The sequence below is a fragment of the Erinaceus europaeus genome, chromosome 17 (genome assembly GCF_950295315.1).
Source record: "Erinaceus europaeus chromosome 17, mEriEur2.1, whole genome shotgun sequence".
Lineage (NCBI taxonomy): Eukaryota > Metazoa > Chordata > Mammalia > Eulipotyphla > Erinaceidae > Erinaceus > Erinaceus europaeus.
The window spans coordinates 10,553,645-10,577,460 of record NC_080178.1 but is presented as its reverse complement, the minus strand read 5'-3'; the positions used below and the strand labels follow the sequence as shown (position 1 = coordinate 10,577,460).

The 23,816-nt window shown below is 48.2% G+C and overlaps 2 protein-coding genes across 5 annotated transcripts in view; one reads left to right on the top strand and one right to left on the bottom strand.

Moving 5' to 3' along the window:
- CPSF7 (cleavage and polyadenylation specific factor 7) overlaps window positions 1–10,651 on the top strand; it is a 33,085-nt gene extending 22,434 nt beyond the window's left edge. For all 4 annotated transcript variants that reach the window (XM_007526323.3, XM_060176293.1, XM_060176295.1 and 1 more), the window contains one exon: window positions 8,664–10,651. The gene's annotated coding sequence lies outside the window, so the exon portion shown is untranslated. The remainder of the gene's footprint in view (window positions 1–8,663) is intronic.
- Window positions 10,652–12,822: 2,171 nt separating this feature from the next.
- Window positions 12,823–17,337, bottom strand: TMEM216 (transmembrane protein 216). Its single transcript, XM_016189664.2, has 5 exons — window positions 17,202–17,337; window positions 16,833–16,934; window positions 15,581–15,673; window positions 13,637–13,838; window positions 12,823–13,407 (listed from the first exon to the last, which is right to left on the bottom strand). Exons 1-5 carry the CDS (start codon window positions 17,212–17,214, stop codon window positions 13,392–13,394), a joined length of 426 nt encoding a protein of 141 aa, XP_016045150.1. The 5' UTR covers window positions 17,215–17,337; the 3' UTR covers window positions 12,823–13,391.
- Window positions 17,338–23,816: the final 6,479 nt, after the last annotated feature.

Here is a 23,816-nt window from a genome sequence, read left to right as displayed (position 1 = left end):
GTAAGAAGGAAGGAAGGAAAGAAAGAAAAAGAGAGAGAGAGAGAAAGAAAAAGAGAGAGAGCAATCTGACTGGGGCTTGGGGTATTCAGTGGATGATGCAGGCAGGGGGGTGTGCCCAGCATTCTCAGTGAAAGATGGGCATTCATTGCTGTCAGACTGTAACCCCACCAAACTTCTTTCTCAGTAAGACCATTGCCTGCTTGTGAGTTTTCAAAATTCAGCATTAGTGGTCTTAAGAACTGGTATTTGTTAAAAAAAAAAAAATTTTTTTTTTTTTGGAAAGTTAAGATACTTTAGTTAGAAAGGAGAGACAGGGGGACAAAAGGACTTCTGACAGTTTTAGAGACTGCACTAAAGATACTGCATGGAAGGATCTGTCTTTGGAAAAAATACTATCCGTGAAGGGTCTTTATCAACACACTGCTTAGCTCTTGCTCACGGTGGTGCTGGGGATGGAGCCTGGGACCTTGGAGCCTCAGCCATGACCGTCTTTTTGCATAACCATGGTGCTGTCTCCCTGCGCTCCCCCTTTTTTCCATCACTCTGGGCGGGGGGTGGAGGGTGAGGAAGAGACAGACCACAGGAACAAAGCTTCCTCCCAGTACTGTTGTTCTTCTCTGTGGTGGGCCAGCGGTGGGAGTTTGGGCCCTGCTCAGGGCAGGGTAGGCACTCTTCATACGAGCACTTTTCACTGGCCCCACGATGGAGAAGATGATTTTATTGCCATCAGAGTTATCATGATAAACCCACCACTTCTGGTGGCCATTTTTTTCTCTATTTTGGCCTTTTTTTTTTTTTTTTTTTTTTTAATAGTCACAGAAATTGAGGGTGTACAGGGAATGTGTGTGTGTGTGTGTATATGTGTATGTGTGTGTTGGGGGGGGCAGCTGCATCACCTCTCCTGAAGCTTCCCCCGTAGGTGGGGACCAGAGGCTTGAACCCGGATGCTAGAATATGGTAAAGTGTGAGCTATACTGGTTGCACCCCCACCAGTCCAAGATAATTATTATTTTAAAAAGCTATTTATTGGATAGAGACAGAAATTGAGAGGCTGAGAGAGAGACACCTGTAGCACAGCTTCATCACTTGTGAAGTTTCCCCCACCACGCAGCTTGAACCCATGTCCTCGTGGATGGTAATCATAGGTGCACCAGAGGCTCCTGTTACTTTTTTTTTTCTTCTTTTTTTTTTTTACCAGAGCACTGCTCAGCTCTGGCTGGGACTTGAGAGCCTCAGACATGAAAGTCTCTTTGCATAACCATTATGCTATGCCCCCATCCCCTATTACTATTTTTTTTAACAAGCAAAACAAATAGGATACTTAAGTGAAGTCATTGAAAGATTTGAGTTAGACTTAGCTAGATCCAGAGCTTCCAGCTATGTCACCAGAACTGAATCTTGGTAGCTCTCAGCAGGCTCCCTATTAAGAGGGAGCCGCCTCCCTAGTTCCTTGTTTTATTCCATCAGTTTATCTATCTCTGGTAATGCTCCCAGCAAAACTCATTTCTAAAATATAAACAGGAGCACTAACTTTCTGTGGGGATTTTCAGAAGTTGTCTGGTTTGTGGTTCCTGGAGGCTAGTGCATAACCCAGGTAACTTTGGGGCGTCTCAATCTTGTAGTTGCAGACTTTTAAATCTGTAGCGTTTCCCACACTTTGTTCCACACCAGGTGCATTAAGAAGATGCTCCTAGCACAGCGGGTTAAGCACTGGTGGTGCAAAGCACAAGGACCGGTTGAAGGATCCCGGTTTGAGACCCTGGCTCCCCACCTGCAAGGGGAGTCGCTTCAAGGGGAGGCAGTGAAGCAGGTCTGCAGGTGTCTTATCTTTCTCTTCCACTTTCTGTCTTCCCCTCCTCTCTCCATTTCTCTCTGTCCTATCCAACAACGACGACATCAACAACAACAATAACTACAACAACAATAAAAAACAAGGGCAACAAAAGGGAAGATAAATAAAATAAGAAGATGCCCCTGTTTTTTTTGTTTGTTTGGTCGGTTGGTTTTTTTATATTTTCCCTTTTGTTGCCCTTGTTGCTTTTCACTGTTGTTGTTGTAGTTATTGTTGTTGTTATTGATGTTGTTGTTAGATAGGACAGAGAGAAATGGAGAAAGGAGGGAAAGTCAGAGAGGGGGAGAGAAGGACAGACACCTGCAGATCTGCTTCACTGCTTGTGAAGTGACTCCTCTGCAGGTGGAGAGCTGGGGGCTCGAAACAGATCCTGGTCCTTGTGCTTGGCACCACGTGCGCTTAACCTGTTGTGCTACCACCCGACTCCCATGCCCCTGGTTTTTACTGACTGTTGATCTTAAGGCGAAGAGAGGACAGAAAACAGCTGCTCTGTTTGGTATCTTTGGGATGGTAGATGGGTAACTGGTTAAGAAAGGGAAAAAAACTCTTACAGGTCCCCATAGTTCAGAGACAATAGCCAGATTAGAAACAGTTGAGAAATTCTGCAGTTGTGTTTGTTTGTTTACCAGAGCACTGCTCAGCCCTGACTTACGGTGATGCTAGGGGTTGAACTTGAGAGATCAGAGCCTGAAAGTCCTTTGTATAACCATTATGCTGTCTCCCCAGCCCTCTGCAATGTTTTTTGAACTAAAAATGTAGTAAAAATCTGTTTGGCTAGTCTTCTCTAGACTGTGAGTTCTAGTTTCTTCTTTGTAGATTTTGCAATAAAGTGGATGTTGACATTCTCCAGAAAAAGCCAGCTCTGTGGGGGTGGAGCCTACACGTAGCATTGGCCTTCTTCTAGCGTTTGCCCTTCTTCCGTAGCCAGTCAACGGCGTCAGGTTGAGCCTGATGTAAAGTTTCGAGACCTCCTTTGAATCTGGAGAGGTGGCAGTCGTTGACTATGTGGGTCATAGTCTGTCTGGAGCCGCAGGGGCAGTTCGGGTCGTCTCTGGCTCCCCAGCGATGGAACATAGCGGCGCACGGGCCATGGCCTGTTCGATAGCAATTGAGGAGGGCCCAGTCATAACGTGCTAGGTCAAAGCTGGGTTGACGCTTGCAGGGGTCTGTGATGAGGTGTTTGTTCTTTACCTCAGCTGACTGCCAACTCTGTTTCCAAGAGTCTGGAACAGAGAAGTTCAGTGTAGGCGTAGGGGACCAGATTGGGTGACGAGACGTCAAGCGTTGGACAGGGTGGGCGAAGATATCCGCGTATATTGGCAGGTCCGGTCGAGCGTAGATGTGGGAAATGAACTTAGATGATGCCGCGTTTCGACGAATATCTGGCGGGGCGATGTTGCTAAGAACTGGCAGCCGTGGAACGGATGGTTCCAGAAATTATCCTCATGGAGGAATATAATTTGGAATCGACCAAGTGGACATGGGGGCTACGGAACCATACTGGGGCACAGTATTCTGCAGTGGAATAGCATAATGCCAGAGAGGATGATCGTAGTTTGGAAGCGCTCGCGCCCCATGAGGAGCTGGCCAGTCTTGCAATGATGTGATTCCTCGCGCCCACCTTTGCTGCAGTTTTTATGAGATGTTCGTGAAATGACAGAGTGCGATCGAGAGTAACGCCAAGATAGACTGGCTGGGCTTCGTGCCGGATTTTCGTATCGCCAAGCTGCACATTAAGCTCACGCGAGGCTGAGGCATGGTGTAGATGGAAAACAGATGATACCGTTTTTTGCAGTGCTAGGGATTAGTCGCCATTTTTTACAGTAATCAGATATCAGAGACATGTCTTTCGTGAGTGTTTCCTCGAGGATGTCGAACTTGGATGCCTGAGTTGCACAGCAGATGTCATCGGCGTAGATGAACTTCCTTGAAGAAGTTTCTGGGAGGTCATTGATGTAAATATTAAATAGCGTAGGAGCCAGAACAGAGCCCTGGGGGAGGCCACTTGAGACAAGTCTCCATCTGCTAGACTTGTCACCCAGATGCACCCGGAATCTTCTGTTTTGGAGAAGAAACGATATAGTGTTGGCCACCCATAGAGGCAGGCGTCTTGAGATCTTGACTAGGAGACCACGGTGCCAGACCGTGTCATAGGCTGCTGTGAGATCAACAAAGACAGCACCCGTCTTTAACTTCTTCTGGAATCCATTTTCAATGTAAGTTGAGAGGGCCAGGGCTTGTTCGCAGGTAGATCTTCCTGGGCGGAAACCAGCTTGGGCGGGTGATAGGAATTTCTCTGTAAGAGGAGAAATACGTGACAGAAGCAGCCTCTCAAGGAATTTGTAACACACGGAGAAGAGAGAAATTGGTCTATAGCTGGCGGCCAGTGTTGGGTCTTTCTTTGGTTTCAAAACCGCTATTATCTTCGCACGACGCCAAACTTTGGGCATAGACTCAGATTCCAAGATGTGGGACAGGAATGAAGCGAGCCACTTCTTTGCCGCGGGACCCAGGTTAAGAATGAGTTCTGGGGTGATGTTATCATAGCCAGCAGCTGTTCCCGGTTTAACCCTCTTCAAAGCGTCTTCCAGTTCAGACAGTGTAAAGGGAGAGAGTTTTGGAGATGGACAAGATAACCGGAAGTGGGATGACCACTCATGGGAAATTTCTCTTTTCCAGACTGGGTCGATCTTAGCTCTGATTCAAATTCAGTCTTGGGGATGGGAAGGGCAGATGTTAGAGTAGGTCTTTGGTGCATTCGCATCCCTTCTGTAGCTGGGACTTTGAAGTCTCTCTAGTTTGAGTGGGAATGGTGCCTAGTCTCCCTAATAATCCCCTCTCCCCCAGCCTGCAGAGTCTGTGTCCTTTGGAATTGACCAATATAACAATGACTAGGGAAGTAGTATCTGTCGTGTCCAGCATGAATGTTCTGGTCTCTGCAGCCACGTTCAGTTCAGTAGTTAAAAGTGTGTAGTTGCATCCCCCGAATTCTAAAGGTTTGCTCCAGAGACCTCTCTGTCTGGAACTGTAAGGTGTGCTGATCACTGGTACTTCAGAGACTGGACTTCTGGACCTGGGACTTTAGCTCTTTCTGTGCCTCCTGTATAAAATGGGACTACTTCTTCCATTGAGGGGATGGTCCAGTTTGGAGAACTTTGAGAATTGTATGATCCAGTAGTCTTCAGGAAACCATGATTTGGCTGGTCCAGGCCTGTGACAAATTGAAGAGCTTCCTGAGGCACGTTTTCTAATTCCTTACTTTCTATTTGAATTATATGTCCATTCAAAAGAGCTAAGTCTAGACACCTGAAACTGGTGTTTCTTATATTCTCTCACCCTGAGGATTCTCAATTCTGTCTGCAGTTCCCCGATGGTGGCTCAGGAGATTCCATGTGGGGACTTTGTAGACACTCCAAACACACAAATAGCTCTTAGAAAACAGTAGCAACCATGTTGCGTGTTCCTGGAGAATAAAGGGTGAGCACAGTCCGAGGACAGCAGTGGGACCCTTTTGTGCCCTCCTCCCTCAGTGTGGGCTCCTCCTCTGGGACCTAAACTCCCTGGCACAGGAAGCTAGCTTCTGTCTACATCCAGATGTCACCACTTCTGTGTAGCCCTAACAACCCTTGAAGATAGGGGCCGGGTGGTGGTGCACCTGGTTAAGCGCACACATTACAGTGTGCAAGGACCTGGGTTCGAGCCCCCAGTCCCCACCTGCAGGGGGAAAGCTTTGCAAGTGGTGAAGCGGGGCTGCAGGTATCTGTCTCCCTCTCTATAACCCCCTTCCCTCTTGATTTCTGGCTTTCTCTATCCAGTAAATAAAAATAATAAAAATTTAAAAAAGGAACTTTGAAGAATTGGGTGTTATAATTTTTCTCTTTTTTTTCTCCCTCTCCCCCACCCCACTTTTTTTTTAATTTTCTTTATATATATATTAATGTTTATTTATTTTCCCTTTTGTTGCCCTTGTTTTATTGTAATTGTTGTTACTGATGTTGTTGCTGTTGGAACAGAGAGAAATGGAGAGAGGAGGGGAAGACAGAGAGGGGGAGAGAAAGACAGACACCTGCAGACCTGCTTCACCACTTGTGAAGCGACTCCCCTGCAGGTGGGGAGCCGGGGGCTCGAACCGGGATCCTTACGCCGGTCCTTGCGTTTGCGCCACCGCCCGACTCCCTTTTTTTTTTTTTAAATCCAGGGCTATAGCTGGGGCTTAATGCCAGCACTACAATCCACTGTGCCTGGCAGCCATTTTTTCCATTTTATTGGACAGGACAGAGAGAAATTTAGAAGAGGGGGAGACAGAGAGGGTGAGAGAAAGACAGACACCTGCAGACCTGCTTCACCACTTGTAGAGCGTCTCCCCTGCAGGTGGGGAGCTGGGATTCGAACCTGGATCCTTGCGCTTTATCTGTGTGTTTAACCAGGCGCACCACCACTGCCGTTTATTTCCCCCCCCCCCCCCCCGTTTTTTGTTGTTGTTTTTCTTTCTTTACCAGAACATTGCTCTCCTCTGACTTATGGTATGCTGGGGATTGAACTTGGGACATCAAAGCCTCGAGCACTTAAAGGTGTTTTTGCATTACCATTTATGCTTATCTCCCCAGCCAGCCTTGTAATATACTTTTCTTGATGTACTAGTCATCCTTTATGCCTTATTTTGTAGGAACTGATCTTGTATAAGGAAATTACAGTTTCTTAGTGATAAATATATCTATCTATCTGTCTTGAGTGTATATGTGTGTGTGTATTGCTCTTTGGAGCTGGAGGATAGTGCTAAGTACTGTGACTTTGACTGTTGCTTGTTGTTTTAGTTTATTATCATACTTGTAATGCAATCATTTTCACCTCATTCCTAGCCTTTTGGTGCAGTGAAAACTGAACTTTTGGGGCCAGTTAGTGGCTCAGTCAGTTGAGTTCATACGTTGCAGTGTATAAGGACCCAGGTTCGAGCCCCTAGTCCCCACTTGCGGAGGAGAGGCTTTATGAGTATTGAAGCAGGGCTGTCTCCTCCTCCCTTCTCAATTGAGGAAAACCCACTAAGCTTTCTATTTGATCCAGTATAAACATTCAGAAGCCTTAATAGTGTGACACTGAGAACGCTGAGGGATTCAGTAGAAAATGAGGGGCCGGGTGATGGTGCATCTAGTTGAGTGCACGTTACAATGCACAAGGACCTGGGTTCGAACCCCAAGTCGCCACCTGCAGGGGGAAAGCTTTGCAAGTGGTGAAGCAGAGTTGCGGGTGTCTTTCTCCCATTCACCCTCTCCTCCTTGATTTCTGACAGTCTTCTATCCACTAAATAGATATTAAAGGGCTGGGAGACAGCCTAATAGCTATGTAAAGGACTTTCATGCCTGCGGCTCCAGCTTCCCAAGTCCAATCCCCACACCACCATAAGCCAGAGCTGAGCAGTGCTCTAGTGTTTCTATATCTTTCTCTCTGTATCTGTCTCATTAAAATCAAATATTTTTTAAATTTTAAAAATTTTTAAAGAAAATAAGACAAATGCCTGCATGTGCATAGTTGGCAGCGGCCATGCCAGTCCTGAGCTGAACGGGTGTCATTACAGAAGGAGAGGGATTGGCAGCTTGTGGGTGTCTTCCCCCCCCCCCCCGGGATTGCTCATCTAGGTTATAAAAGTTCATGAAGGCTGAGCATTTGTGTGTGGGCTACAAAGCCAGTTTTGGCAGTTGAAATTCTAAGCCTCGACTTAATTTCTTCTCCCCCTAGCCTAATTCTGTTCTATTTGATCACAGTGACCAGCCCACCCCTCTACAGAGTGACATCATGACAATGGGAAAAGAGCTGAATGGCTCGAGACCCAGTGTGTAGAGATATATCACAGGTGACCTGGCAGGGTTTTGCTATTGGGCTGAAGTTCTGTTATTATTATTATTAATAGTAGCAGTGCTTTAGTTGGAGGGTGGGGGCTTATGGAGGTGTTAGGAATTGAACCTGGGACCTCTGAGTCTCAGGCATGAGAGTCTTTTGTAGAACCATTATGCTGTTTCTTTGGACTTCTTGGATGGTGACTTCTGGTTCTCTTTTATGTCCATGCCTCACTTCCTGTGCTGACCTGGCCAGATCAGTTCTCCTTGGTGCTTCTTGGTCCTCACAGCTGCTAGTTAGTTAGTTAGTTAGTTAGCGGCTTAAAATCTTTGATTTGGTCCAGCCTAGAAAATCTCTGGCTTGTGTGTGTGCATTGGATTTGGATACATGGTCATAAGGAGGCTCTTTGGAATCTGTGTTAACTAGGGCTTCTTTAAAAGATGAGTGGGGGAAAGAAAGAAAAAAAAAAAAGATGGGGGAAGATGTTCAAGAGCTTCCTGCAAGGTGGGGCTTCTTGGATTTGGGGGAAGGGTTGACGGGCGTGGTAATATGCACACTGGTGTTCTTACTGTTGCACTTGCCATTTCCAGATTTCCTCTCCCTTAAGGTAAGTTTTGACTTAATCAGAATAGATTCTCTGAAGTGGGACTCACTGTGTTCCCTGACAGTGACTTTTCTTGAGATACGGGAGTGTTCATACTTCTCCGGCCCAGTCCCCTCTTGAATCAGACTCATCAAGACTCCACTCATCCATTGTCTGGTCCCCCACCTCCTCTGTACCTGCCGTAGCTTCTCCACCCATCGTCCTCTCACGACTTAGTGCCACGTACAGCTGTTTCCTTTGAGAGAGTTACGTTCTGTCTGCATTTTCCACTTTGTATGTTATAGTTCTAGACAATACCAGCATAGTGCATGAGCCCGCGCCTCAGAAAGTAACCTCTAACTGGTCTTTTCCTCTCTTCCGGTGTTCTCATTGCAGGAGTCTGGTTGGAAGCAAAATGTTTTTAATGGACTTGCATCTCCTCACCTTGATCAGGACGAAAGGACGGAGGCCCCTCCACCCCTCCCCCCTTCCTCCAGCCCCTAACACTCTCCAGACACCCAGGGAATGCCCTCTGCCCTGCAGAACTGAAGACTGCCTGGCAGCCCTCTCAGCCCCACACTTCTTGCTTGCCAGGGGAAATGGCCTAAGACTGTGGTTGGGAGGGGTGGCAGACAGAAAGAAAACATCTCCAGGCCCCTGGTTTCTGTGGGCAGTGGTGCTTTGTCCAAGGAAATGTGTTGAGTTTTTGATTCTCCAGGAGCAGACAGTGGTGGGGTTGATGGGAAGGAAGATTTCCTTCTCACAGAAAATGGGTCCCCGGCGGGGGGGGGGGGTCTGGGAGAGCAGCTGGGTGTGCCAAAATATGCCCAGCGGCCTGCCCTCAGCACTTGGTTTGATGGGGCCAAGAGGGTTCAACCCCCTTGCTAACATATTATTACTTTGTTGAGCTCTTTTTCCTTTCCAGCCCTGTGAGGAGGGACCACGAGATTAGAAATGACCTTAGGAAAAGCTCCTCCTCTTCTTGCTTTTCCTCCTCGCATCTTGACGGTTTGTTCCCTGACCTCCCAGAGGGCTGCACCCTTCCAGCTCCCCGCTGCCCGGCCTCCGCCTGGGCCTGCCCCTCCCAGGCAGAGGCCACTGAGGCTGCTTTCTGCCGGGAGCCTGGCAGACCGTCACCACCCTCTGCTGCTTTGTGCTTGGCTGCCTCTTGCAATAACCGGCTGTACTAGGTGTTCCATTTCCCTGGGGCCTTTCCATTTCATACATGGAGCCCTTTTCCCCAGAAGGCTCCTTCCTTGTTTTAGAGGAAGGTACTGCCGTTGGGAGAGGGGACGTCGGACCTCATCAGTGAAGAGCCCTCGTGAAGTACCAGGACGAGTGGGGAAGGAAGCAGCTTGCCAGGGTGTGGCCTACTTCCATAGACTTTTATTTTATTGTATTTTTTTTAGGTTTGATGTAAGTATGGGCTTGCATCCCCCTGGTACACACTTATTGTAGGAGAACGTGGCACTAGTAGGCAGGCAAAGAGTCAAATGAGGTGTCTTTCCACCTTTTGACTGTTGACTTGTAGTTCCCCTCACTCAGCCTCTGAGAAAGGAGCACAAGGAAATCGGAGCCTGGCCTGAGTGAGCTGGCTCCGAGCTCTAAGGACCACCACCCTGGGGGCTCCTTTTTGCACAGGTAGATGGACCCGCTTGTCCCACAGCCTGTGTGCAAGTGTTGGCGCGGGGGGCCGGGCTGCCTCCACGAGCTTCCACGGGGTGCCGCCTTCTGACTTGGAAAGAGAGGCGGCATTCGAGGCGAGACTGGGCGAGTGAGACGTAGGGTCGCTGGAGACCCTTCTGAGAGACTGAGTTGGACTGAACCTTGCCTCTGTTGCCTGCACGCTCTGACAGCCTTCCATTAGCCACTAAGGGAATCCCCTCGGGTGGAGAGGCGCTTTCCCGTGAGACGGAGGCTGCAGGTTTATAGCTTTTGCCCCCACCTCTACTTCAGAACAGGGCAGCCCAGCCGGCCAAGTGTTAAGTGATGTGCTTATCCTCAAGGGCAGCTCCCAGGGATCTTTTTAAAATATAGAGAAAACCAAGAGTGGTGACAATGTAAGGGGAAAAAAAAAAAAAGATAGAATACCAGAAAAGCCGTTTACCTGGAGAATTATTTTTCTCCCCATTTTTCTGTTTTTATTCAATGACACAATTTTTAGTTTTATTTCCCGATAGCAAAAGGAGAGAAAGAAAGAAAAAGAAACCCAGCCCTCAAAAAGGCCAAGGCCTCGTCCCCTGTTGTCGGTGATTTGTTTGTCTTTCTGATAGGTTGAAAATTGTGTAATAAACTTGATGACTCTGTCAATCTTTTATACTGCATTGTATTTTTTTCCTTTTGTAACAAAATATTTTAAAATAATAAATGGGGTGTGAGCTGTTTTATGGATTTTGCATTGAATAGATTTGTGGAGGTGTGTCGGGCCCAGCGGGTAATGGAGAGGCTGTGGGGTGATGGTGAAACTGGACTGCTTAGCCATACTTGCTGTGGGGTGTGAGGAAGGACGTTTTCTGTGGGAAACCTTCATACAGGTCTGTACCCCTGAGGTTCAGCTTCGACCCTTACCCATCTAAATATACAGCCTGGTGAAGAAAATGTCAAGTTGTCATTGACCCTTCACAATGCCTAAGATTCTAAACCCTTAAAGTCTTAGTTTGGATTTATGTGACTCAGTTCTGGTGTCCGAGTTCAGCTGAAGGGAAGAATCCTGATGTATAGAGCCATGACGGAAATGAGAGGGCTTCAACCACACTCATCCTCATCTCTAAAGCTGCAAAGTGGGGGGTTATCAGTAGATCCAGTGGATCTAAAGTCCCTTAGAATTCTAACTTGACAACCCAGGAGGTGGTGCAGTGACTTATGCATTGAACCCCCAGGATCACATGTGCCAGAGTGACATCTGATTCTTTCTCCTCCCATTAACCCTTGAGAAAATGTTGGGGCCGGGTGGTGGCGCACCCGGTTAAGCGTTTATGTTACAATGCTCAAGGATCCAGGTTCGAGCCCCCGGTCCCTACCTGTAGGGGGAAAGCTTCATGAGTGGTGGAGCAGGACTGCAGGTGTCTCTGTCTCTCTCCCTCTATCTCCTCCTCCTCTCTCGATTTCTAGGTGTCTGTATCTAATAAATAAAAAGAATAGGGAGTCCTGCGGTAGCGCAAAGCGCAAGGACTGGCCTAAGGATCCCAGTTCGAGCCCCCAGCTCCCCACCTGCAGGGGAGTCGCTTCATGGGCAGTGAAGCAGGTCTGCAGGTGTCTGTCTTTCTCTCCCCCTCTCTGTCTTCCCCTCCTCTTTCCATTTCTCTCTGTCCTATCCACCACCGACATCAACAACAATAATAACGATAAGGGCAACAAAAAGGAAGTAAATATTAAAAAATCTTTTTTAAAAAAAAGAGCATAAAATTCATGCAAAAAGCCAAAGGGGGGGTAGCTCAGCGGGTTAAGTGCACATGGTGTGAAGCTCAAGGACCAGTTTAAGGATCCTGGTTTGAGCCCCCGGCTCCCCACCTGCGGGGGGGGGGGGGCGGTCACTTCACGGGCAGTGAAGCAGGTCTGCAGGTGTCTTTCTCGCCTCTCTGTCTTCCCCTCCTCTCTCCATTTCTCTCTGTCCTATCCAACAACCACAACAATAACTACAACAATAAAAAAATAAGGGCAACAAAAGGGAATAAATATTTGTTTTTAAAAAAGCCTCCATAGGATGAGACTAACTACAAGAAATAAGCAGAAAACTAAAAACCAGCATAAAATGCTTAAAAGACCACTTTGTGCTTTGAATAGGAACAAATTTCTAGGATTCATCTGACAGGCACAGGGTTTTAAGTTTTCTAAAGTGGATTCCATCTTGGTTGGCTACTGATGGCTTCTGGCTAACCACTGGACACAAGAAGAAAATGTTTTGAAGATGACTACCCAGGGGAATCGGGCAGTAGTGCAGTGGGTTAAGCATATGTGGTGCAAAGCACAAGGATCAGCGTAGGATCCTGGTTCGAGCCCCCGGCTCCCCACCTGCAGGGGAGTTGCTTCACAGGCAGTGAAGCAGGTCTGCAGGTGTCCATTTTCTCTCCCCCTCTCTGTCTTCCCCTCCTCTCTCCATTTCTCTCTAACAACAATGGCATCAATAACTACAACAAGGGCAACAAAAGGGAAAATAAAAGTTAAAAAATAGCTACCCAGACAAGATGCTGGTACACTCATCTAGGGCAACCCCAGCTTCCTTTTACAAGAACTTGAAATTTTCGAATAAATCAGCCCTTTGCCTCAACCTGGAAACAAGCTGCAGTGATCTGTAGGAGGAATGACAGACAGACAGGATGGCTTTGGGAGAACATGATGAAAACTACAGACATGTACAGATGACAGACCTGCAGAAGGCAGAGAAGGTGGCTGCAGCTTGAGGCATTCAGTCTGGAGCTGGGGAAGAAATCCAGACCCCCTTTGCCTGCTTGCATCCACACTGGGTCACTAAGCCTGGCTTGTCTGCCTCTTGGAGCAGATGGAATTCAGAAAGGAATTCTGGAAGGGCTATAAGGAAAAGGCTGCAAAGCCCCACAACAGAAAATAGGTTTTTATTAGAAAATGGCGGTCGTTTCATGATGAGAGTAGAAAAATAACACTATGAGCTACAAAAAAAAAAAAAAATGTGGTACCCCAGCTCGGGAATGGATGAGGGGCTCCCGCACCATTACCAGCACCACACCCTGAGTCTAAGCCTGCTTGTGTGACTGGTGCGACACCGCACACATACCGGAGGCGGCTCTGGTCCTGCCGAGAGTCCAAGGACCCAGTGTGGTGCACACAGATGCTCTGACCACAAAGGCTCAAGAGGGGAACTGGAAGTCAGCAGGGAGTCCTTACTGAGAAGGCCCAGGGCAGAGAACGGCCTTGCCCGGCCCTACCCTGGAATACAGAAGAGTCTCTTGGGTTGACTGATGGTCTCAGTTGAGGAGACGGGGCCTGGTGGCCTTACGCTCAGCTGGTTCCCCATGTGGCTGTGCCGAGAAAAAGCCGCCCGCCTCCCCCACCTAGGACAGCTTGGCCCATCATTTCTCACTGGCACAGTGGATGTACCAGGAGTGTGTGTGGTCTCAGTCCGTGAAAGCTGGTTGGAAGTTGTCGACTTCAGATCCTGTCCATACTGACGGCAGAAAGAAAGGAAGAAATTGTTAAACCTGTGATCAAGAAAAGCTGACCTAAACTGGTGTATATCCCAAGCCTCTTGGCCTCAAACAACAAGGAGACTATCTCCTACTGGGTAACTGTCTGCCCTGCTTCCCCTTGAATGAATGTCTGCACAAGCCCTCTGGCTTCAGAACAACATTTGAGTCCCTCCCTGGGGTGGCTCAACGGCCCCTGAGCAGCAGTACCTGGAGAATGCAGCCAGGGTGAGCGCCGCCAGCAGCAGCTCTGAGCCACAGAAGACAAGCAAGATGGCGTTCATGATGGCTTCCAGGCGCAGCACGTAGGTCTGCAGCAGCAGGTAGTAGGCGGCCATCGTGGCCGATGGGAAGGTCAAAGCCACACTGATACCAAGTGGCATCTTGCGCTGGCAGAGGTTTCCCTTCGTGCCTGTGAAATACAGCCCATGGAGTCATCTCCCAGTGGTCTGCTTTCCTTGCCCTCATAGGAAGGCTGGCTGGCATGTGCTGGGCAAACGAGGCAGAGAAAAACAGCCCTGGAAGGGGGGTGGGGAGTGGAGACTTATACGGGGTGGAGAGGGGAGTCCAGAGAGAAACTGAGAGGGAAGGGGGGGCAGGGGAAATAGCATAATAGTGGTACATACAAGACTCGTGGCTGAGGATATCCAAAGTCCCAGGTTCAATCCCCCACAACCACCATAAACCAGAGCTGAGCAGAGCTCCGGTGTTTCTGTGTCTCTGTATCTCTCTCAAAAACAAATAACATTAAAGAGAGAGAGAGAGAGAGAGAGAGAGGAAAGGGGGAGATAGAAGAGACACCTGCAGCACTGCTCTACCCCTTGTGAAGCTTCCCCCACTGCAGATGGGGACCAGGGGCTTGAACCCAGGTCCTTGGGCCTGGCAACATGTATACTTAACCAGGAGCACCACTGACCAACCCCCTGTGACTATAATTAGAAGCAAAATTCTCGCCAGAAAAAAATCCCACTGTCCCTTGAGTGGGAGCCAGCCTGGAAGTGGGGCCTGTGAAGCGCATGGCTCCAGTTCTTGGCTCCTTCATGGCCTCCAGCTTGTAGCTTGAATCTGGGACCTTGGAGCTTCAGGCATGAAGCTTATTGCATAGCCATGAAATCTGCAGAGATGACTCACAAGTGATGGAGCAGCGTTTCTCTTGTGTCCCTCCCTCCCTGTCTCTCTCTCTCTCTCACCCTCTATTAAAGAGAAAAAAAAAAAAAAAAATGTCCACCAGGAGTGGCTGAGTCATGCAGGCAGTGAGCAATAGCAATAACCCTAGTGACAAAAATAAGTGAATAACGTCTTTTTTTTTCAGAGATGTGGGCCTTAGAACTGATCTGTGCAGGCATCTACTACCCTGGACAAGGAAGCTAGAACTAAATCTTCTCCCAAGCAAACCAGTGAGAGGAACCAGGCATTCTTGTGGAAGGAAAGCAATAGGAAAGAAATGATCTAACATGCCACAGCCCACCCCCAATCTTTTAAGTAATTTACTTTTTTAAAATTTTTTTTAATATTTATTTATTCCCTTTTGTTGCCCTTGTTGTTTTATTGTTGTGGTTATTATTATTGTTGTCGTCATTGTTGGATATGACAGAGAGAAATGGAGAAAGGAGGGGAGGACAGAGAGGGGGAGTGAAAAATAGACACCTGCACACCTGCTTCACCGCCTGTAAAGTGCCTGTAAAGTGGGGAGCCAGGATTCAAACCAGGATCCTTACTCGGTCCTTGGCGCTTTGCACCACCTGTGCTTAACCCCTGTGCTACAGCCTGACTCCCAGTAATTTACTTTTTAATGAAGGAGCTACAGAGAAGAGAGAGAGAGAAAGAGAAACCCCAGATCACTGCTCAGCTCTGGCTTATGGTGGTGCTGGGGATTGAACCTGGGAGCCCAGAGCCTCAGGCATGAAAGTCTTGTGTAGAACCATTATACCATCTCCCCAGGTCCCACCTCTTCTCCCCCCGCCCCCAGCCCAAGTTCTACAGAGCAACAGAGGTAAATCACGACCCCAAATATGGCACAGCCTGAAACTGGAGGGGGGATTCACGGGATTTGCGCTCAGATCCAATCTCTCACTGTGAGCCTAGGCTATGTACCTGCTATGGTTAATCAAGTTACAGACGGACGTCACCTCATAAGGAATGGAAGTCACTCACCAAAAAACAGTCGGATTATCTCAATTCCGAGATAGAGGAGAAGCATCACCACATCCAATATTAGGTTGGCTGTTGGATATGGAAGCAGGAGACCTGCCAAAACAAAATCCTGAGTTTATAAATGATATTTTCACAGCACCCACAAGAACTTCCCCTCCCACAGGAAGAAAGAGGACACACGTCCTATGGGCTTCCGTGAGCCAGTCAGTGGGTGTGGGCGGGACCTGTTAACCTGCTGCAGGATGTGTTCAACATGCTGTGGCTTAACGTCTATTAGAGGAAGATTCACCATCACTATTATTTCTTTATTTATTTTCCCTTTTGTTGCCCTTGTTTTTTTTAATTGTTGTTGTAGTTATTATTGTCGTTATTGATGTCGTCTTTGTTAGATAGGACAGAGAGAAATGGAGAGAGGAGGGGAAGACAGAGAGGAGGAAGAGAAAGACAGACACCTGCAGACCTGCTTCACCGCCTGTGAAGAGACGCCCCTGCAGGTGGGGAGCCGGGGCTCGAACCGGGATCCTTCCGCCGGTCCTTGGGCTTCGCGCCACCTGCGCTTAAGCCGCTGCGCTACGGCCCGACTCCCCATCATCATTATTTTTAACCAGAGCCCCGCTCAGCTCCGGCTTGTGGTGCTGGGGATTGACCTGGGACTTCCGAGCCTTAGGCATGAAAGTCTTTTTGCATCCGGAGGGATGATTTCTAACCTATTTCACAGCAGGTTACAAGAGTTCAAGCAGCCAGAGGACCCAGTGGGGGTCGTATTGTTATATGGGAAACTGGGGAAATGTTATGCATGTACAAACTATTGTACTTACTGCTGAATGTAAGACATTAATTTCCCCAATAAAGAAAATTTTTTTTAAAGGATAATAATAACATGTGGTAAAGATGGTGTCTGAGGGGCGTCTGGCAGTGGTGCATCTGGCGACGCGGACATAGTGTGAATCACAAGGACCAACTCAAGGATTCTGGGTCCAGTCCTGGCTCCCCGCCCGCAGGGTGGTCACAAGCAGTGAAGCCATGTCTGAAGGTGTCTGTCTCTCTCCCTCCCTATCTCCTCCTCCCCTCTCAATTTCTCTGTCCTATGCGATCAATCAATCGATCAATCAATAATGGGGGGAAGAGTCATAAGGGAGAGAAGCCCACACTTCCCGAGCTCATGGAGTTCTCGCTGCGGCCAAGAAGGTTCCGGGCTGGAGTGGAGAAGGGATGTCGGGGCGCGGGCAGTCAAGCCCCGGGCGTTACTTACCTTTATACAGAAATACGAAGAGTTCCAGCAGGAAGTAGGTGGCATAGTACCACCCGTTCAGAAAGAACAGGATCTCCAGCGGGGTGGAGGACAAGCGTTTACCTGCGGAGATGAACACAGACGCGAGAGGGTGGGAGGGCGGCTCGGTGTCCGGTCTTTTGGCCGGTTGTGTGTGTGACTTGGTGAAAACAGAGGGCGACGGACCCCTGGGCGCTTGTGATTTGCTGCAGAGGAGGGTGTCTGTCTGTCTGTGTGACAGCTTGGAGTTTTCGGTCGAGCACTGGGAGACACGAGAAGGAGCGGGGGGAGAGGGGGTGCAGCACTGACAGGAGGAAGAGCAGCGACTGTCACACACCCGCGGAATCTCACCTCGCGGCGCCATCTTCAGTCCCCATGGAAACTGCGTACGCGGCGGCAGCGGCTCCCGGAGCAGCGAGGTGCTGCCGGAAGTGGGGGGACAGAGCGGCCCCGGTTTCTGGCCCTTCCGCCCACCCCGTGGAGGCTCTATGGTCTCATGGGGTCGAGGCCAGCGGGCTGGTCCACGCGTGCGCGGAGAGGACCCCCCCCCCCCCCCCCCCCGCGAATGGCTGTCTGTGGGGCTTGATGTCCTGGCTCTCAAGACTTGCAGTAGCATTAGGCAGAACGGGACGTTTAAGCATGAGGTCCTGCGTTTGACCCCTGGCTTCACATGTGCCAGAGTAAAACTCGGACTCTTTCTCTCCCTCTCATTCATTTAATAAGTCTTTGGGGGGAAAAAAATAGTGTTCACTGGGAGAGGTGCTCGAGGTGGTGCGCAGAGCTTGTATGCCTGAGGTCCTGAGTTGGAGCCCCAGCACCATGTATGCTGGAGTCATACTGGTTTTCTTTCTGTGCCTGTCTTCCCTTGCATAAAGAATTAAAATCCGGGTTGGGTGGTAGCGCAGCGGGTTAAGTGCACATGGCGCGAAGCGCAGGGACCAGTGTGAGGATCCAGTTCGAGCCCCCGGCTCCCCACCTGCCGGGGAGTCACTTCACAGGCGGTGAAGCAGGTCTGCAGGTGTCTATCTTTCTCTCCCCCTCTCTGTCTTCCCCTCCTCTCTCCATTTCTCTCTGTCCTATCCAACAACGACGACATTAATAACAACAATAATAACCACAACAACGATAAAACAAGGGCAACAAAAGGGGGAAAATGGCCTCCAGGAGCAGTGGATTCATAATGCAGGCACTGAGCCCCAGCAATAACTCTGGTGGCAAAAAGAAAAAAAGAATTAAAATCTTTTTTGAGCTAAAGAGATACAGCATAATGGTAATGCAAAAGGCTTTAATGCCTGAGGTATAAAAGGTTCCAGGTTCAATCCCCAGAACCATCATAAAACACAGCTGAGTAGTGCTCTGGTAAAAACATAATAAATAGTGGGTCCGGGAGGTGGCGCTGTGGATAAAGCATTGGACTCACAAGCATGAGGTCCTGAGTTCGATCCCCTGCAACAGAGGTACTAGAATGATGTCTGGTTCTTTCTCTCTCTCCTCCTATCTTTCTCATCAATCAATAAATAAATTCCTTAAAAAAAAAATCCATTCACGTATGTGATGGCCCAGTTCTTCTTCTAGCATTTGTCCTTCTTCCGTAGCCAGTCAACGGCGTCAGGTTGAGCCTGATGTCAAGTTTCGAGACCTCCTTTGAATCTGGAGAGGTGGCAGTCGTTGACTATGTGGGTTATAGTCTGTCTGGAGCCGCAGGGGCAGTTCGGGTCGTCTCTGGCTCCCCAGCGATGGAACATAGCGGCGCACCGGCCATGGCCTGTTCGATAGCGATTGAGGAGGGCCCGATCATAACGTGCTAGGTCAAAGCCCGGTTGACGCTTGCAGGGGTCTGTGATGAGGTGTTTGTTCTTTACCTCAGCTGACTGCCAACTCTGTTTCCAAGAGTCTGGAACAGAGAAGTTCAGTGTAGGCGTAGGGGACCAGATTGGGTGAGGAGACGTCAAGCGTTGGACAGGGTGGGCGAAGATATCCGCGTATATTGGCAGGTCCGGTCGAGCGTAGACGTGGGAAATGAACTTAGATGATGCCGCATCCCGACGAATATCTGGCGGGGCGATGTTGCTAAGAACTGGCAGCCATGGAACCGGGGTGGAACGGATGGTTCCAGAAATGATCCTCATGGAGGAATATAATTTGGAATCGACCAAGTGGACATGGGGGCTACGGAACCATACTGGGGCACAGTATTCTGCAGTGGAATAGCATCATGCCAGAGAGGATGATCGTAGTGTGGAAGCGCTCGCGCCCCATGAGGAGCTGGCCGGTCTTGCAATGATGTTTATAGCTGGCGGCCAGTGTTGGGTCTTTCTTTGGTTTCTTGGCTTAATCACTGACTCCTGACCAAGAGATAAAGCAGGGTGTGGCAGAGATAATCCAGTGGTTATGCAAAGAGACTTTCACAGCCCCTCAGCTATGCCACCGAGGTATAGGTCTTCTCCTGAGTTTCCCGGTTAGATCTCTGTCCCCTAGTGTCCCTCCCTGTTGCTGCTCCAAATTCTGAGGGTAGTAGCAATGGAGACTCAGAGTTGCACTTGGTGAGTCTCTGGGGAGTCCTTTCCTCCCTTCAGCTGTCCCCTTGTTGTGGAGCAGACTGGAGGTGGTGTCTCCACTAATAAACTGCTGAACTGTTAGCAGTCACTTAATCTCTCCTTAGGGCCCTCTCTCCTCTCTGTCACCAGCCACGCGTGTTTGTACTCACGGGTGATTAACTGGGTTCCTGTGGTCATTCTAGTCCTGTCTTGTTTCGGTCCGGGTGGTCTCCTTTGGTATTCCTAGTTGATCCGGGAGAGGAGAGGAGAGGAGAGGAGAGGAGAGGAGAGGAGAGGAGAGGAGAGGAGAGGAGAGGAGAGAAAGCGATCTGCTGCTCGTAGCTCCGCCTCCAGAAGTCGAATCCCAGAATTTTCTTTTCTAAGCTGCACTGAAGATATATTTTTTAAAATTATTTATTTATTTATTTATTTATTTATTTATGAGAAAGCTAAGAGGAGAGAAAGAACCAGCCATCACTCTAGTACATGTGCTGTCGGAGATCAAACTCAGGACCACATGCTTGAGAGTCTAGGGCCTTAGCCACTGCGCCACCTTCTGGACCACAGATATATTGTATTTTTATTTATTCAGTTCAAAGTACTTTCTAATTTCCCCTATAATTTCTTCTTTAACATACAGATTATTATTATTATTTTGCCTCCAGGGTTATCGCTGGGGCTCAGTGCCTGTAGTACGAATCCACTGCTCCTGGAGGCAATTTTTTCCCATTCTGTTGCCCTTGTTGTGGTTGTTATTGTTGTTATAACTGTTGTTGTTGGATAGGATAGAGATGGAGAGAGGAGGGGAAGACAGAGAGGAAGGAGAGACAGAAACCTGCAGACCTGCTTCACCGCTTGCAAAGTGACCCCCCTGCAGGTGGGGAGCTGGGGGGCTCGAACCGGGATCCTTCCGCTGGTCCTTACACTTTGCGCCATGTCTGCTTAACCCACTGCGCTACCGCCCGACTCCCCAGATTATTTATTTACAAGTGGTTCTTTCTTTTTTCCTTTTTTCTTACTTATTTACTTATTTTGCTGGAGGGCTGCTCAGTTATGGCTTGTTATGGCTTAAAGTGGCCACGCTGGGAGTTGAACCTCCTGGTATCTCTGACACGTCAGGCATGAAAGCCTTTGTGCAGAACCATTATGTTGTCTCCCCAACCCAAGTGCAGACTTTAATTTCTGAATATGACATAGTTTCCTAGTAGGCAGCTGTCAGCTCCAGCTTACCCTCCAGTTCCTGTTCTGCTATAGCGGGCTTAGGAGTTTCTCCACTAAGAAATGGACCAGGAATGGTGGTGGTAGCATAGTGGTTACACAAAAAGACATCCATGCCTGAGATTCTGAGCTCTCTAGGTTCAATCCCCAGAACCAGCATAAGCCAGAGCTGAGCAGCAGTGCTCTAGTAAAAAGAAAAGGAAAATAAAATTAAAAGAACAGAAGGGAGGGGCTGGGTAAGTGCCATCTTAAATTTTGTCTGGGGCTGGGAAGATATCATAATGGTTATGCAAAAATACTTTAATGCCTGAGGCTCTGAAGCCCCATGTTCAATCCCTAGTATCACCATAAGCCAGAATTTAGCAGTACTGGGATGAAAGAAAGAAAGAAAGAGAGAAAGAAAGAAAGAAAGAAAGAAAGAGTCAGTAGACAACAAGGGCAACAAAAGGGAATAAATAAATATTTAAAAACACAAAACATTACAAATTTTAAAAAAGGTCAGTAGAGGGCACTGGAGAGACATTGCAGAAAGAAACGGAACTGTTCTGGTTCTGGTATGTAGTTTGCTATTTCTTGCTTTTGGTGCACAATGTCCCAACTTTAGGATTTTAGGCCCTTGTATTTTCCAAAAAAAAAAAAAATTATGTGTTTATTTATGTGTTTTATGGAACAGACACAGGCAGGCTGACCAGAGAATCACTAAGCTCTGACTTACTCTGTGCCAGGATTCAAACTGGGACCTCAGGTTCCAAGTCTGACCACTAGACTCTTTATTTCAGCAGTTCTCTTATTCTGATTTTCAAAGGTAGTTTAAGTATTTGTTCTGGTTTTTATAGTTCCTGAGTGGAGCATTGGTCAACCAGAAACAGTTTCTTCTGGTTAAATTTAGTTAGTGTCTCAGCATTTGAAAGTCTTCTTTTTTTGTCTCAGGGTTATTGCTGGGGCTTGGTACCTGCACCACGAATCCACTGAGGCTATTTTTTCCCTTTTGTTGCCCTTGTTGTTTACATTATTGTTGTTATAATTGTTACTGCTGCTGTTGTTGTTAGACAGAGAGAAATGGAGAGAGGAGGGGAAGACAGAAAAGGAGAGAGAAAAATAGACACCTGAAGATCTGCTTCAAGGCTTGTGAAGTGACCCCCTGTAGGTGGGTCAGGAAACAGGATCCTTACACGGTCCTTGTGCATCGCGCCATGTGCGCTGAACTCACTCACTGGCTGAAAGTGTTTCTTTCTTTTTTTGGAACTTTGAAAGCTGACTATCCTCAAGGAGGTCATTTACATTATATTCTAAAGGCATATTCCCACTCTTAAGTGGGAAAAAAATTAAGCCAAATATAAACTTTATGATCACCAAGGGTTTGAGATAAATGACATGGGGCAAGTTTGTAAACATGGTTCTGAAATGTCACCACACTTTCTACAGGAAGTATATCAAGTGGTCTTATGTTGGGCAGATAAAGTGTTGAACCTTCAAGCATAAGAGCAAGCCCCAGGGAGACGGGCAGTAGCAGCAGCAGCGGGTTAAGCGCACGTGGCGCAAAGTGCAAGGACCCGCGTGTAAGGATCCCGGTTCGAGCCCCCGGCTCCCCACCTGCAGGGGAGTCGCTTCAGAGGCGGTGAAGCAGGTCTGCAGGTGTCTATCTTTCTCTCCCCCTCTCTGTCTTCCCCTCCTCTCTCCATTTCTCTCTGTCCTATCCAATAATGACGACGTCACTGGTGACTATAACAGGGCAACAAAGGGGAATAAATTTAAAAAAAAAAAGAGTGAGCCCCAGCAATGCATATGCCAGAATGCTGCTCTGGTTCTCTTTTGTGACTTTACTTGACCAATGAGAGATAACATGTGCAACACACAGGATGGCTTAAGGACTGGGAAGTGCTGCACTCAACTGAGCTTACGAATTACCTTGCTTGGGGGCCTGGTGGTGGTGCACCTGGTTGAGCACATGTTACAACGGGCAAGGATTCGGGTTCGAGCCCCTGGTCCCCACCTGCAGGGGGAAAGCATTACTATGTGAGGGTGGGGGTATAGCATAATTGTTATGCAAAAAGGCTTTCATGCCTGAGGCTCTCAAGTCCCAGGTTCAATCCCCCACACAGACATAAACAGGAGCTGAGCAGTGCAAGGACCCAGGTTCAAATTACCATATGCAAGGACCCAGGTTCAAATTTCTCCTCCTCATCTGCAAGGGGAGAAGCTTCACGAGGAAGCAATGCTGAGGTCTCTGGTGTCTCTCTCTCTCTCTCCTTCTTTTATCTCCACCCTCTCTTCTTCAGTTCTGTCTGCCCTATCAAAAAACAAACAGCAACAACAAAAAACGGGATGGCTTTTAGGGCTGGTTCTGCTCCACTGCCACTATTCCATGAAAGGACCCAGGCTAGATAGCCCAGAATCAATCATGTGACCTGGAGCTGAGCAGCACTGTCGTGTGAGTCAGATGAAGCCCATCTAGGTCAGCAAAAGGGCTAGGGATCCCAGGATCACTCCAGCTGCCTGTCTGACCCGCAGCTGACCAAAGACCCATGAGTAAGCCCAGCAGAAAGTGCTGGAACCACCCAGCCCCAGCACCTCAAGAGCAAGAGTCACTCAGCCATCTCTTGCTGTATGTCATGGAAGTTGCAGGAGCGGTTTGTTACACAACACAGTTCCGCTCACAGAAAACGGACACTAAAGGCATCTGAATATTCAAAAATTGCTTTTGGGGTCAGCAAGTTAGCTCACCTGAGACAGCACCCCTACTTTGCTGTGTGCACTCCCCGGGTTCTAGGCCAGCCCTGGATGCCACACTGGGGAAAGTTTTGATGTTGTGGCATCTTCCCCTCTCTCGTCTCCTGTGAAAAAGTCTGGCCAGAGCAGTGGCAATGAAAAAAGAAAAGAAACAAATCTAAAATAACTAAAGGGGCCAGGCAATGGGGCACCTGGTTAAGCACACACACGACAGTGCCCCAGCTCCTCGATGCAGTGGGAAAGCTTCACGAGTGGTGAAGTAGAGCTGCAGGTGTCTGTCTCTCTATCTCCCCTCCCCTCTGAATTTCTGTCTCTACCCAATAATAAATAATATTTAAAAATACAAACTTTCCTAAAAAATGAAAACAACTAAATACTTCAAATCTCTCTTTTTTTTACTAAACTAGGCTAATGGAACATTTTAATTCTTTTTAAAAAATTATTTTTTTAACTTTTTAAAATATTTATTTCCTTTTGTTGC

Bases quoted from the DNA above. Each gene is read 5' to 3' on its own strand.
- TMEM216 (XM_016189664.2), bottom strand. The intron at 15,674-16,832 runs GTAAGTAACGCC...TTGTTTTGGCAG, and splicing joins CTTCGTATTTCTGTATAAAG to GTCTCCTGCTTCCATATCCA. The intron at 13,839-15,580 runs GTGAGTGACTTC...TGTATTTCACAG, and splicing joins GATAATCCGACTGTTTTTTG to GCACGAAGGGAAACCTCTGC.